This window comes from Dreissena polymorpha, chromosome 2 (assembly GCF_020536995.1).
Source record: "Dreissena polymorpha isolate Duluth1 chromosome 2, UMN_Dpol_1.0, whole genome shotgun sequence".
Taxonomy (NCBI): domain Eukaryota; kingdom Metazoa; phylum Mollusca; class Bivalvia; order Myida; family Dreissenidae; genus Dreissena; species Dreissena polymorpha.
The window spans coordinates 62843815-62861196 of NC_068356.1; the positions used below are offsets into that span (position 1 = coordinate 62843815).

Sequence of the window (17382 nt, forward strand, 5' to 3'; positions counted from 1 at the left end):
GCGCATGAATGCGTTTTGAGGCTACAGATAGCTATAATAATTTTGTCTAATAAACCTTATTATGTCGTAAGAATTCCGGACTGAATTGATATAACTACATTATCCTTACGAAGTGGATAAATTGTTACTTTAAACCTATTTATTTTAGCTCGATTGCATCAGAAGCCGAATGCTTATTGAAACGCTCTCCAGTCCCTTCCTGGGTAGAACCAGTACTTAGTGTGATCTCCCACAGTGGGGATCGAGCTCCCTAGGCGGTCACCATATCCACTAAGAAACGGCGAATATATTTTTCAGTTTAATAAAAATCAACGAAGACAAGTAAAGTACACGCATAGTACATGTTATAAATAATCGAAGATGTGTTCTGATATTTCTTTGTACCACAAGAAGTCAAGTATAATCAACATTTTGTAGCATGATACCATTGATTTTCAACATGTTAGTTTTAATAATAATAGACTTGGTAACTAGTTTTTAATAACATATATTAAACAGATACATTTATAATTAAAAAAAGTAGGATCTCAATAGAGAAGTTGTAACGCTTTGGGCATGCATTAAACGATGTAATGTTTGCCTAAGTTAAAACAGCATTTTCCAATTTATTGACCAGTCTGTATAACTTGTTACAGATAGAATGACAGTAACACTATATGTTGAGTTTAATTTGATGAAATAATTGAATACTCCATTTTAATAAAATTAAAACTATACGTTAAACCTAACAAGGAACATACTATTTTCTCTGTATTACAACCTGAATATATACAAAGTTATTATTAACTTCAATTTAGCCAAACATGTTTTGTGATTTGTAAACAATGCTCTATTTGGGAAACCTCTTTATTTAAACAAGTTGAAGACATGCAATCTAGTGCAAAGTATACGTCTTACTTTAACTTATCGATTTAAAACCGTGAATCAATATTGCACCTAAAAGGTATGTTTGGCTTATTCATTTTTCATGAAAGCCCGGTGATATGTTAGGAACATATGTGTTTATCATTCAGCTAAGAATTAACACATTCTTGTTATATGTTAGGAACATATGTGATTATCATTGAGCTAAGAATTAACACATTCTTGTTAGACGCGCGTTTAATGTAATTGGAGTAACGTTTTAGAGAGAGAAAGATATATATATATATATATATATATATATATATATATAAATAGAGAGAGGAAGAGGTTTCGCTTTTGCAAGAAGTTAACCATTATCCTAGCAGAGTTGTCGTTCGTGCCTCAGTGGGAGTTTACGTCAGTGAGTTTTATGTGTATTCGTTGATCACTTAAAACGCGTTTTTGGTTGAACGTTTATTTAGCATGTAAGTTGAATTCTATTGATCATGTAATGCTAATGGTGATACTTGAACAGGTTCGTGAATGTTAAGATGACACAACTCAAAACTATACCCGGATCAGTAGTCTACATTCATAAAATTCATATAATGCTTTTCACTTTAACCGATGCAACAGTTATATCACCTACATTTTTGAAATCTTTTCCAATATAACTTTTTTTTAAAGAAACACAAATAAAGTCAGATTTCAGTTGAGTCTTTGTATTTACTTTTAGGATACTTTGTCAATATTTCACACAATTTTGAGTAACTCGTTTGCTTCACATATTCAGAATAAATAGATAGTACAACTTTTCCTCGTAGTTCTTGTTTGTTTTTGTTTGTTTGATTGTTCCTTGGTACACGACTTTACTTTATGTTTTGCAAACATTTAAAGTTATTGAAATACACTTGAAAAAATCTTTTGTGCATAAAATACTGTTTTTCTTGCAGTTTGTGTCGATATCTTAAGGTATAAGAATAAATCATTGAATGCGTCTGAAATCGATGACAAAATTTCACCTTGCCTGATGCATAGCCATTTAAATGAATCCAGTAAAAACATAATTTTTGAACAAGAACACATGCTATTTAGATAAAGTAATTTCTTGCGTATTTACATTGCCATAAGCAGCATAAAAATCCGCCTTCTATGCACTAGTTGACATTCTTAAGAAAAATAATTTTAAAAAAGATATTGGGGAAAAAAGCAACACTTACCGGTCCGTTTAATCCAGTAACGTTTAATTGGGATAACCCACAAAGTCACGTGATCCTGCACCCTGGTAAATAAAATCGATTCCAAATACTGAAGTCAGTATGTGTTTTTAATTAGTTTATTACCAGGGCAGTGTGCGGTTTGTGAACAGTACCGTGACAAAATACTAAACAAAAATAGTTCGATAGTTATCAAAGATATAATTTATGTAAAATGATTCGCCTGACCTCTAAACCTAAAGTCGGAAGATTTTATAGAATAAACGTCGTTATTTTTTTCTTGTTATTCATTTAACTTGCTCGGGAAGCATTATTTGTTCAAACCTAAATACTTGCATGTTCATAAAGCCCAAATGTTTAAGGCGTCTTTTCAAGTATTTATGTCAGTGACTATATGTCTGTTTAAATAATAAAATATGTATTTATAAACAACATGAGATACATTTGCATTCATTGCGTTTTCTTTCAGCTTAAACGAAATTTAACAGCATGGTTCGAATAATCGAAAACTGGATCGAAGTTCTGTTTTGTGAGTATGTCATTCGTGTGGATTAACTAGTTGGTATAGCCTTAATACCTGTTTAAAAAAACACTCGTGTTTGTTCAAGAAGTGTGTGTATATTGCATATGATTTGTCTTCAATTTTGTTTAAAATATGAATATTTTGTTCCGGGTACATATAATTTTCATTGGCTCAGTTTTTTCGAATCGTTGTGGCACATTAGATAACACATGTTCTTAATTGAATCTGTGTGTTTTGTTTATATTCAAATGTTATGCATGTTGACGTATCACACATATTGTTTGTGTGTCTAGTATAGAGAACGTTTAATATAATCAGTTTGTTGTCAACCATTTTAATGTGGTACGCCACAGAACTCGTGTTTAGCATTGGAACACTTGTATTGCCCAAAACATGATATTTATGACAATAATGTAAAAAAACTGCATCATGGAACAAAAATAATTAAAAAGTGAATACCCCGGTACATACACAATCAAATATGCGTTGAATCTACATATGCGTTTCCTCTGTTAATACACTCCTACATTTGCTTCTGTAATATTTGTTGTGTACATTAACGACAATACAAGCTCACGTATATTTTTCATGCATTTTCTGAATAACAGAAACTTTTTTTGCAGTGTGTAACATCGTTGGTATACATATGAAGACGTCGAGTGGAAACACGTTAGTTGAGAATGTGTCTATAGAATGTAAAAGTGAACGGTATGGCGTAGTGTTCAAGTTTCATGCGCAGAAGTCAACCGATAACGTTAGGATAGCTGAATGCCAATTCGGACCTGGCGCTCATTCACAACTGATGAACGACAGCTTTAGAAACGAATACAATGTAACTTATAGGGATAAGACTTGCATACTGACTGTTCTGCGCGTTAAAATAGAGAAGTGTGGGGCATACACGTGCTCAGAGATGTACAATGAGACCGAAACTGTTCAGAAACAAATAGAGTTGACCTGTCAAGGTACATTTACCCTTAATATATATTTATTAGTAAAATGTATCTTAAAGATTGTGCATGTTTGAGTCGAGATTTGGTTTACACTGTGATTGGTAAATTAGCTAGGTGTCATACTTTTTGTGAAATTAAACCGTTAAAATGGTAAGGATGCGTGCATTCGATGAAGTTGTAATGTCTTAGTTGCATTTACCAGTGGTAGATTCAACGCGTGTCAATGACTTATGTATTGGTTATATGTTTACTTATTGAACACTTTTTTTGGGACATACACTTTGTCAGGTTTACCTGAAATGCTGATGTTGCAGATGTTACAACAGAAAAAGAATGCAAAGAAAGTCACGCAACGCTCAGAACATGGGTTATTGTTATGGCGGTTGTATGCGCTATTTTACTTGGCATAATGGTTTATATGGGTTTTAACATGTGGCGAAAAAAGTCAGACGACACGACAAGTAAGTAATAACAAGTTGCCCCGATTTATCCCGTTTTTTGATGTTTTTGCACATGTTCATAGTTACACACGACCCCTATTAGGCAAACATTATTACAGCAAAAGGGACTACTGTATTATTTGTTCTTTTAATCAAGTATGTAATACCTTTGAAATTAATAAGACATCCACTAAAAAAGTGAATATGTATTCATCATTTTAAATATTGTTATTCTTACATCGTCAAATAATTGTGAAAAGAGAATATATTATCATAATATGGATTGTTTTAGCATTCGTAGGTCAATTAACTACAACTGGTGATCTAACACGGACTGAAACTTACAACGCAACGCTTAATATAAAAATAAATCAAGTTGGGGCAACGTGCAATTAAACCTATATTGGGCTAATTGAATTAAAAAGCAAATCAAAGCTCATCCTTAGACTCGTTATGATCATTATTAAGTGAAGTTACATTACAGACTATATTACGCAAATTCTTGTTTTGAGTTTATATGAACCTTATCCAATTCACAGATGCAAAACGCGTACGAAAACTTTCAGAAGATGAGACCTTAACTTTTTCACCACCATCTATCAATCCAGAAGATGAGCGCTTAATATCTTCATCACCATCTATCAATCCAGAAGATGAGCGCTTAACATCTTCATCACTATCTATCAATCCAGAAGATGAGCGCTTAACAGCTTCACCACCCGCTATCAATCCAGAAGATGAGCGCTTAACATCTTCACCACTAGCTATCAATCCAGAAGATGAGCGCTTAACATCTTCACCACTAGCTATCAATCAAGAAGATGAGCGCTTAACATCTTCACCACCAGCTATCAATCAAGAAGATAATCGCTTAACATCTTCACCACCACCTATCAACAGGACGAATCACGAATTAGATCGGAAATGGAAGGACATGGTTTATGAATTAGAACAGAAACAGTAAGTAACAGGCCTGTTACAAATACTACTGCTCTTTCTATATGCTGCACTATTATAACAGCACGTTAAAAACTAATTTAGTGTTCATTGTTTCATAATAAAATTAAACCATTTAAATAATGTGGTTACGGAGGCATAGATTAAGCATCGGCCTGATTGTATTTATGAGGTGGGCTCTATTTCGTATTTTATAAATCGCATTACTAATTTGAGGGAACGAGTACCAAAGTCGTAGTTTTGACATAAATAAAACATTCACATCCGTGTCTGAGTATGATGCAAAGTGGTTATTTGCAGGTTGCTAACGAGCGCGTGTCATATTTATTTAAGTTCGTGTTTATTTGTTTATTTGGTTCGTTGTTTACTTTATAATTATAAAGTAGTGAGTTGCAAATTGACTTTTAAAAACGACAAAAATAGCTTCTTGTCATAAATACGCTGTTTGTTAAGATGAGAGTATCGTTAAACACATACAAAATGTTCCTATATTTGACCATAACTCCCCACACACATATAATGCAATGTGTGTTTTTAATAAATGAGATGCTATTTTATATAGCTTACAATTAATGGACTCTACCATACTATGTCATTTTGTGTTTTATAAACGGCCTCTTTGTGGATTTGCATCAACTGCATTATTTAACCATATGATGCTATGTCTCACATGATTTTTAACCAAAGTTTTGATCCAATAAAAGACCGTCTGCTATACTACACGATCTTTTATAATGACTCTGCTGTTTATACTTGTTGTTATGCATTTCTTTTGTTAAGGTATGATCAGTTTATTCAACTGAATTGTTTCTGACGTAACCTGTCATGTTATTGACATATATATAGTATATATTCCAAATAATATATAAACTCGAATTTCAACAGATCTTGTAAAATGATGATTGAATCAAATTTCAGACGCAACCAATAAGCTTCACGAGAAACCGTTGAATACAAAGCTGGAAGATTAGATTGCGGAACGTTCGAATAAGCAATAATATGTACAACGAATTTTGTTGAAACGTTCTATCACGAAAACAGGATGATTTATTCGTTTTATTTCGTATAGTTTGGAATAATACACACAATTAATCTGTTTTATATCATGCATCCTTGATACATTGTATTCCAATTACATGCAATAATTATATCTCTTAAAAACTTATTTGAATTACCATGAATAGCTTAAAATGATAAGACGTATAGCCATGTTGCGCTTGTTTTCGTCCATTAAATTTACTTTTTCGAACTATAAATAGTAATTTTATAGTAATGATACTAATAGGCCTACTATCAAAAAAGTTACATTTCTTCACAGAAAATAAGATTGCAGAAATAGATAAGAGAGTAGTGACTTTACATTGAGCAAATACATTTTGTAGAAGTAAAAATGGAGTAGTAATTATACATTAAAATTTAAATGACCAATCCCTACTATAGTACCCCCTTGACTATACCAGCAATTCACATTACTGAAGTACACTCTCCACTAGAGTATACAGTGTTTACAAGGAGCGTGGGAAAATTCCTTAACTATATACAGTATGTATGAAAACAGCTGTTCAATCAGCTGACAGTTGACCCACTTGTCAATCAAATGTAAACAGAGTTGGTGCTATATATATATACAGGGAAAATATGCACAATAATTCAACTAAGAAGGCTGAATCTAAGTACACACACTAACTGCAATATAAATTATTAGATTGCAAATAAATCAATCTGTTAAAACATTCTATTTACTGACCAAAATATTGATAAATATATCCTGATAATAATATGCTGAAAACTGTTCTTTAGTAAGCAGTAATACTATCAATCACATTGACTTTAGAAGACAATGTACACAAGATGAAAATTAAACAATACCATTCATCAGGTCTAAATATTATTAAACCATTGAAATATGATAACTAAAACCATGCAAAAACATAATCAATTTAAAACAATTGTTTTAAAATATGTTTAAATATTTTCATGAAAAGCAGATAGACAATGCATTTTCATAGGGACTGTTATGTATACTAAATAAGTTATACATAATAAATATGGACTTCCTTTTTACAATCATTATAGTTCTGAGCAAAGATTGGCATGACCCATTCTCCATATCTATCTGGAGGTTGTCTTAGCCTTTGTATAGGAAGTATTGTATAGGAAGATCTAATTTTTATGAGTAATCTCCTTTGCAATAAAGAGGAGATAAGGTTAGGTGTTTTGCAAAGTGTGCTGTCAAACACATACAAGTAGCATTATACATTATAAAGATAACCAACACACTGGGAGGCGTAATCAAATCAAGACCATCGAATTATGAGTTTCAGTAATTTAAAAGATAAAGTTTTACCAAGTATAGCTTCAACTGGGACGCTCCCCATCATTTATTAACGATCCTAAACCATTATTTATTTATTTTTCAAAAAACTACATATATTCATATCTAATGTGGCCGAGAGCGCCGTTTATGCTTGCATACGTTTTGTTCCAATACATGTTAGTGACGTAGTCGCCTAGTTGCATTAATGTATATGGTATGTAAACGGCACACTAACCAAATGGAAATGTAAGAACTTCGCTTTTGACATGCATATCACGTGTCATTATCATACGTAATGACGAAGACCGAATCTAGTAATGGATCAGTCTTCTTTTAGTATCTTTCTACCATCGGCTATGATTAAATGACCTGTCTTGAATAACATGTCGTATGTAGCTCCATATAGAGTTCACATGCATAAACTCTCTGTATTTACTACAATCATATGTTTATGTGTTCTTAGTATATATAGCTATCTCGTATGCTGTAGTTTTGTTCAGCCATTAGTTCAGATAGTAGCAACGTCAGGAATGGTTTCTATAAGGGCCCCGTCCGTATTGTTAGGCTGGTTAGAATATCGTGTAAATAAATAACATAATTTTAAATGAAAAGTTCAAAAATGTGTGTTCTTTAATTAAACTACGTGAAATGTGTAAATATGTAATACAATATGTACATGTCAATAAGATAACACATGTTTTTACTTTCCTTGTATTTATGAAATTCCTAACATAATTGTTATCCAGTGTCTTTGCTTAGTTTTCTAACGCATTAATACAGGCTTGGATCAATAATTCAATAATTCAATGTTGTGTTCAAAATACTATTTGTTCCTATTATCTTATGTATGTTTCTGTATTGGAAGTAATGTATCTAAACAGTGTGTTATTATAAAATGGAAGTTCAATAATATATTCCCAAAACCTCTTATTATCGTTGTTATCATTTATGTTTGAAGACCATTGGATTTGAATGTCAATGTGCTCGTCTGCACTTAAACCGAAACACAAAATGTAACCATATATTCAAAGTTACTAAGTCATAAAAGGGCCAAATCTACTAAACAACGTTTATTAAGGCAGTTTAGGATCAGCAATGACAATTTATATCTATCATTATATAAACAATCAAAACGTGAATTTAAATCATATACATTTAGTCGTAAACTCTCTTATCCACGACGTAATAGAGATAAATTAGTGAGTTCGAGAAATAATCCACAAGAATATTGGAATATCTTACGTAATTCTAGATCCCCAATCAACTCGAGTTCCAGATGCCCTATTTCAGAAGAGCAATGGCATGACCATATCTTAAATTTATTTGAAGCCCCTGTAATTTCAGACGATACTGTCGATATTAATTATCTGTTCGCTGCACCGAGTGATCCAATACTTGACCGCGATATAACTGAAGCTGAAGTACTTCATGCTATTAATAAGCTTAAAGTAGGTACATCTCCAGGACCTTATATGGTTCTATCCCAATTTGTAAAAAAAGTAAAGATATTACTGTCCCAATTAGGACTAAAATGTTTAATCATATTTTCAATACGGGCATTTTCCCATGATGACTGGTCAGATAGTGTCATATGTCCACTCCATAAGTCAGGATCTCGCTACGATCCCAACAATTACCGCGGTATACCCCTTATAGATATAATATGTAAGGTTAATTCCTCTTTATTAAATGCTAGGTTGTACACGTGGGCGTTAGCAAACGATAAGATAGACGAATCCCAGGCGAGCCATCGTAAGGGTTATTCAACGATAGATAATCTATTCACCCTTAATGGTATTATTAAAAAATATTTAACAAACAAGCGGGGTCGAATATATGTATTATATGTGGATTTTTCTAAGGCTTTAGATAATTTACTTCACAATAAACTATTCGCATGTCTCATGAATAAGGGAATTAATGGAATATTTCTCAATGCTTTGAGATCTATGTACTCTGATATGAGGGCAGCTGTGAAAACTAATGGTGATATAACAGCGAGCTTTCCATGTCTTAAAGGTACCCGTCAAGGCGATATAAGCAGTCTATTGCTGTTCATTCTCTTTATTGATGACCTAAATAAACTTCTCAGGAACACATGTAAAAACGGCATATTTGTAGCTAAAGACATCCCTGAAATATATACTCTTATCTACGCAGATGACGTTGCTAATCCTGACGATACAGTTATCAATTTACAACGACAAATTAATGTGATAAAGACATTTTGTGAAAATTCTGGGATTGCTCTGAATATTATCAAAACTAAAATTGTTGTCTTCAGAAATGGTGGACCAGCTAAATTCATAGAACAGTGGAAATATGGAATAAGTCCTATTAAAATAGCCTCATTGTACAAATATATGGGTCTAATTTTTTCTCCTAAATTATCATGGTCACGATCGCAAAGAAAACTTGCATGTCAAGCAACAAAGTCTATAGTCTGTATTAGAAATTATCAAAAACAATGTGGTTATTTTCATGTTAATGAGTGTTTTAAATTGTTTGATTCTATGGTATAACCTATTCTACTCTATGGTTCAGAGATATGGGGTTTTAAAGTTTCGCCTATAATTGAACGTGTTCAAACGCACGATTGTAAATTGTTTCTGGGTGTTTCACGCTCGACAAACACAGATATGGTCTTGTGAATGTGGCAGATTACCTCTTAATGTCGATTATGTAAGTCGTTTTATCAAATACTGGTGTAGAGTACTACAAATGAGTTCAAATAGGTATCCTAAAAAAACTATATAATGTTATATGATCTTGACTCAGTAGGTAGACATACATGGGCATCAGAAGTAATAGTAATCCTTTGTAAGTACGGTTTTGGACTTGTTTGGATTTCTCAAGACATCGGAGATATTGATAGTTTTATACATAGTTTTAGGCTTAGAGTATCAGATTGCCTTAAACAAGACTGGACAAATCATATTCACCTAGATGTAGTCGCTATAAACATTTTAAATCTTTATTAGAGAGTGAAAAATATTTATTAATGGACTTGCCTTTTTCTCTTCGAAATATTTATGCCAACTTTCGATGTTCTAGTCACACATTTGCAATTGAAACAGGAAGACACTTTGGTATACCAAGAGCTGAGCGGTTATGTACTTGCTGTTTTAACCACAATATTGTTGTTGTTGAGGATGAGCATCATGTTTTATTTGATTGTAAAAAGAACTCAGATATACGCTCATTCTATCTGCCTAATATACAACCCAATCATTTTACAGTTAATACATTTTACAATTTACTAAACTCTGGAAGAAATTATAAAATCCTAGCTGTTTGTAAGCTGATAAATAATATAATGAGAAGATAGTTTTAATATAATGACGATAAGTTATACTTATGATAAATAAATAGTACACTTATCGTTGTATGTCAACTTTGTACACCACTTTGTTTGCATTCGAACCATTGTTTAGTTATATATAAAACTGTTTTTTTTCTTGTTCTTCCTATGTCAGGTAACATAGCTTAACGCTAAATAAAATACGCGAAATGTGACATATAACGTAATGTAATCAGATACTACAACATACATTTACCAAGCAGCGTAATATTTTGACTGAATAAATACAAAACATTTAAGAAATGTTAAAAGGAAACTGTTTATTTTAATGATATGTTAATGATGAAACCGCATCCTTATGTGAAACTCAAATCAGTCGTACAAAAAGAGTCCAGAAAAGGTTGATGTGCGTACTTCACCTTGTAGGGATTCCCCAGTATCGTGTGGATCCACTGCAACCCATATAAGTTGCATTTTGTTAAGACGAACAATTACAACATTTGAACCCGTTGCATGTTGATCATTTACCGGGAAGTAAACAATTGTTGAAAGTATCTGTCCGTCCGCAACAATGTTGAACCATTGCCGATGACTCGCTAATGATTCTAAGGACGCCGTGAGCATATAGACCCCGGATACTGGAACTGTGAATATTCCTGTGCTACGGTTGTAAGCATTTCCGTCGTTTATGACAACGTCTTCAAATTTGATTGTTTGATTTGAACTCAAGTTGTACATCGACTGTTGCAAATATACTGAGAACGCCACATTCTGCCTTTCTGAAACAGTAACAACTATAAGAAATTGCATGTTAAACAATTACTTGTTGTGTAAATATATTATTTTAAAGGACTATGGTGTTATACAATGTTATCGAATAAGTTGAATGTGTGATGTTGTATTCATCGCGATGTAAGACACTAAACGAATGTGCAACTCACGGATACACCTCCGAAGTGTACTATTGTTTGAATTATTTGCCTAACGTCGATTTAAGAAAATCAAATATACTCTTGAGAACGTTACGTTTATGGATACAACACACTAGTCCACTTTCCCATCCGTTGAAGTGAGATACGGATTTCCTATGAATTAGCTTGCATCATATAGTGCAAAAACCCCATTTTTCAGTAAGATGTAAAGGTATGCACTAATTGTATTAATTACACAATATTTTGGTTTTGATTTGCGATATCACAAAGATATACGAGGATAGAAAATAGCATCACCTATTTTAATATCAAATTAGTTGCATATGTCTGTGATACCGGTTGGCGTCTCGTAATACACATTTACCCCATAGCCTATTCCTCGGCCATGAGAAATGTGAAACTTTTAGCTGATCCAGTTTAATTTTCAAAACCTATCGATCAAAGTCATAATTACTTAAGCGACACACTTCTAATAACGTACACCAAGTTATATATTTATGATGACGGTATTTCATAAGTGAGTTTAACAAACTGTGTGTCATTTAACTATTTAAGTATTTAGGCAAAAAAGGAGAGTTTGATCTCACGGCGATGAGCGGACTAGCAGAGCATCTTTCTCAAATTGTTTAAAACTAATCTCTATGTCTGATCCGTATGTTTTAAAATGCTATCATATTATATAATATTTTATAAAACATTTACATGTAGTACTATTTCATCAATAACTATAATGTGCGTCAATTTGTATTAAAATAAAATTTGCTTCTTGGCTAACTTCCTTGCAAAGCGTATTTGAACATCTATAGTTTTTCTATACATGCCTATATATTCATTTCTATACATCAGTGACTGTCACATAACATAGATCTTATATAGCGATTAAACAACAATTAAATAATACTAACCTAAACAAGGTTCATTATAACACAGGTCAGTGACTTGAGGTAGTCCGTCGCAAAAACGACCAATGACGGATGGCGCTGGATTGTTGCACGCTCTATTTTTTGTTCGCAGCCCGTCTCCACAGGTGACTGAACAAGAACCCCATTGTTCCCATTGCGACCATCCTACGTCTAAGTAAAAACAAAAGATACAGTGCCGATGTGTATTGTAATGTCCCTTTCTTTCTTTAGATATTGATATACGCACGTATTTATTAAATAACTCTATAGTACAGATAGCTGCCCGTTTTCTGTATGGATCAGTTTGGTTATCTAACAATCTCATTCACTGTATTATTCAAACCTTTGAATACTTCAAGCATGTTTTTCTTGATCTATATTGATCGTTATGTACAATACATAAATAGTGCAGTTGCATAAAACATATCTTAATTATTAAATGATTTTTAATATGTTTCCCTTGCTATTGATGACAAATGCAGATATATCTTCCGGCCACGCTTACCCGAGTCACCATCGAATCTGGCGATTCGTAGGTATGCGACGCGTCGTCAGAAGAGTGTTAAGGTATACAATATTTATGACTTAAAAGTTTTTTAAAGAAGCATGTTTATGACGCCTTACATGACAAGTTCATATCATTCAAACGTTGCTTAAAGACGTATTGCTTGACGCTTTGCTAATTTTATGAAGTATATTTGTATTTAACAACACCTTAAATTTTATTACACAATACTTAAGTTTATTATTTCATTTCATATTATGGATAACATAATTGTAATACTGTATGAAGTGAACAAAGTGTAAGTACTTGCGCAAGCCGATTCATAGCATATCCTATCATCCCTGGAGTCCCCCAAACAGTGGTCGCCACCTAGAGCCGGGTATGGAGTGCCACAGTCCTTGTAACGTCCCTGCAGGCCAATATCGCAAGTGACTGAACACGATCCCCATGGTGACCATTCACTCCAACCACCGTGAACTGTGTTGAAAATTCAAGGAAAGTTTTAAATGATTGTTTTTACCGTGCTGTTGTATTTATTATCGTTATTTGTTTAGGTAAAGGTCAGGCGCCTGAAGACTAGCATAAGTTCTTTCTTTCCTGACAATGTTAATATAGTATAATTATTCCTTTAGATGCACTATTGCGTACATAGACTGATCTCGTAATCGATAGTTAATGCATTAATGATTACCATTTATAACGGCTTCATGCTCGTGTCTGCTTGATTTGTTACGCATATAGTCATAAATAGTTATCGTTCGAAATGAACACGTACTTGGACACACTGCCATGAAACGTGTTTCACTTGTAACACCACTTCCTATACAATCTTTACCTCCATTTAGTGGCGCTGGGTTGGTACATGTTCGATCACGTGAACGAGTTCCATTTCCAAACGTAACGCCACAGACGGTCCAGAATGACCACACATTCCAGTTTCCGTCAACTGACGTATTAATATGAATGTGTTTGTTGCTGGTCTGCGCCTTCCATGTACTAATTAAAAACTACTTGTTCTCATTAAATACATTCTTCAAACTTGTAATACAAACAATACGGTATTTTAACTATTAATACGCAATATTTATTTAAATATATGTGCGAGTTGAAGTTAACTATAAATTACTTCAGAAAAATGAAATATAAACCTTAATGTAACTTAAGTATGCAAAAGAGTAAACATTTTACACATTTCACGCACCAATATTGCAAAGGTTGCAGAATTTTGGACAAACCATCTTTGTTTTATGAATATCTTCACACACATCAAAAATTGAGCTGATTCGTGCACAGTCGATGCTTGGGTCGTCTACACAGACAGAAGCTGCAATAAAACAGCAAGACAAACACATGAAGTTCAAACAGCATGCTTAACTTCCTGGGATTTGAAATTCGTATACATATTGAGTATCATTATGTTTCTTAAGTTTTTTTTGTATGACATTCTTTTTTTTTAATTTTCTTTCTAAGATATTACAGACACACACGCACGCCTATATTATACATAGTATTTAGAACAGGTTTTAGATGGGTAAATACACTTAGGTATTCTTTCCGTAAGATATTACATACATACATGCATGCATGTTATTTCCAGAGTATTTTAAGTACAGCTATTTGAGTACAGCATATATAAAGTTATATAACATACATTCATATACAATTACTATGGTTTAATATTTCAAGAGCTATACCAACTAATTTGCTCATGCATATTAGAAGGCTTTACTTATAAGTATGCATATCTTTGTCTGTAATGTATTGCACATTCGAAAGGTAACTTGTGTGCTTAATTGCATTGTGTAAAAACATCAATACTGCAGACTTCACACAATACTTGGTGATTAAAAATATCTATAAAATCTATAGTATTTGTTATGTATTATTAGTCTCACATTTGGGAATGTCTGCAAATATTTCCCAAAAGGGATCAGTCTCGTTATTCATATTCTGTTTTAATCATGGTTTTATATGTTTCTAAATTGTGTATTTTTATGATTTTAAGTCCAAAAGTTGAAGGGATTATGTTTTTTTTTCTGGGAATGAACAACATACCATTTAATTTCTAGACACACAGTGATTAAAACATTCTTTTTTGGGGTCGTGATTCCAAGTATTAGATCTTGACATGTAATATAAATAGTTAAGCTAGGTCTTCTTCCATGAATGGTCTCAACAACAAATTTAACAATTTATTGGGAATATGAACAGTACCAAAACAAGTCCATAATATTTTCTACTTCTTTTTTACAAAACGTACATAGATTATTGGCAACATTTTTCATTTTGAACATAAGAGATTTAGTTTCTAAGATTCTGTGCACTATTCTGCACTGGAACCATCTAATATATTTATCTTTTGTAAGGTTGAACACGAGTTCATGTACGTTTTTCCAGTCGATATTAAAAAATTCTCAATTCCATTTTGCTTTACAAGCTTGATTGTATTTGGTTTGGATTCATATTTTATAAATATGTTTTCATTGTTTTTGGCTGCTTACTATTTTCTTAATATATGTTGGTAATATATGCCATTGAGTTCTATTGTTGAAATTTGGCATGTTTCAAAATGTTCAATATATTTACTTATTATGTTAATTTACCCTTGGTACAATAATACATTGACGTTTGTTTCTACATGTTTGTCCAAAGATTCTTTGGAACTTTGAAAATAAAACAAGTTATTTCTGTCATAATATCTCTCACTAAACGAATACCTCTCTCGTATATACTTTTAATACAAAAATTGCTCTTGTCAATTTTAAATCATGATTGTAAAATAAACGCATATCCAGCAAATCATTACTCAATCTTATAGGCAGCTTTTGTAATACCATCGCCTGACAGTAATCTTTTAAGCCATGTTATTTTCATGTATTTTTCAAAAGATCATATAGCTATCATATTAAGCCCACCTTCATTGTTTGCCTAAATAATTACACTAGCTTTTATTTTGTTTGGACCTGCCCAAATCGTAAAAGTTTTGATTAATAGATTTCATGGTTTTAATGGTTTCTATTCTTGGTGTTGGTAGTGATACAGATAAGAGAGTAAGTAAAGGTAGAAGCAATGGTTTGACAATAGTTATCTTTCTCAGCGGTGTTTTATTTCTACGGTTCCAATGACTTATTGAACTTTAAATACTTTCATTTTTTTTCTTATTATGTTTCTTAAGTTGAGCTATTACTTTACATCTTAAATATAATTGGTAAATCATTAACAAACTACAATAACACGTACCAATTAAAAACATAATGCATTATAGCAGATAACAAACACACGCACTAATGAATTTTAACTAAATATATTATTAACTATACATATCAAAACGTACTTATTACAAATACATACATGATGTATTATACATACATTCGTATATTATAAAGTGAAAACGTAAATATGGTATTAGTTGCAAACAAACGTAACACACATATATTTGAAGCCACACAGTCAAAAATATACTACAAGGAGTTTCTACATATGTAATGAATAACTAACGCTTTATGATAACACATAACAATCAAACATGTGCGTTCTATTGAATAATAACGTTATAACACTGATTTCCAATAACGCAATAAATAACATGAGCATTTGCAACATAAACATATGTACGTGCAAATAAAAACGTCTGTACTATATATATATATATATATATATATATATATATATATATATATATATATAGTTCATTTGAGTATATTAAATTACATACGATTGAAAATAATAATTCACAATTAATTGCAAAAAATAACTCACAAATCGTTTTCGAATTACAAACATAATCGTGTAGTATCGCACAAATACGTACACAATAACTAGCTTACATGCATAATATCTCAAACAAACGCTATTTATAACAAATATACTTATGTCTCGTGTGGTTACAGATTCCTATGTTGCACAATGAATTGGAACAGCATTCTCGACAATAATGGTGATCGAAGGATGATTGCCTTCTAAATGGGCCGTCAGGGAATCGACCGACCAGATGAGTAGAACTCAGTTTGCAACAATCCTATACAACATTCAAACACTAGTTATCAATAATGGTGTTTATTTAAATAACTGTTTTCCTGCACTTGTAAAGATTGATAGCTTAGATAGATAGAAAGATAGCTTACACAATTGCCTAACTATATTAATATTAAACAATGCCACTTGCACGTATATGCGAACATGTTTCATCAAATGACATTGAATAAATTAATATTATAATAACTTTATAATTTATTTGTTGTGCTCTACTGGGTCATTTCGAAAACTTAGCATATATACTAACAACTAAATAGACTTGATAATACAAAACAACTATCAAACAAATACAACAAAACTTGAAACATTGACATGATGTAAAACTTACGTTGTTATCACGACACGACATCGAATACGATTTTTGAGCGTTCGCCAGTGTCATGACTTCCATGAAACACGCATTCAAGAAGAAAGAAATGCAAATAATAATCGGTAAGAAGAAAAATGAAGATGGAAC

At 32.3% G+C, this 17382-nt stretch overlaps 1 protein-coding gene across 1 annotated transcript; it reads left to right on the top strand.

The window, feature by feature from the left end:
• The first annotated feature begins 982 nt into the window (after nt 1–982).
• Nucleotides 983–6361, top strand: LOC127870289 (uncharacterized). Its single transcript, XM_052412920.1, has 6 exons — nt 983–1264; nt 2530–2589; nt 3207–3548; nt 3851–3997; nt 4516–4936; nt 5852–6361. The coding sequence occupies exons 2-6, from the start codon at nt 2550–2552 to the stop codon at nt 5862–5864; spliced, it is 963 nt and encodes a 320-aa protein (XP_052268880.1). The 5' UTR covers nt 983–1264; nt 2530–2549; the 3' UTR covers nt 5865–6361.
• Nucleotides 6362–17382: the final 11021 nt, after the last annotated feature.

Excerpts from the sequence above, each read along its gene's own strand:
- LOC127870289 (XM_052412920.1), top strand. The coding sequence starts at position 2,550 with ATGGTTCGAATAATCGAAAACTGGATCGAAGTTCTGTTTT. Across the intron at positions 2,590-3,206 it reads CTGGATCGAAGTTCTGTTTT|TGTGTAACATCGTTGGTATA; the intron begins GTGAGTATGTCA and ends CTTTTTTTGCAG. Across the intron at positions 3,998-4,515 it reads AAAGTCAGACGACACGACAA|ATGCAAAACGCGTACGAAAA; the intron begins GTAAGTAATAAC and ends TCCAATTCACAG.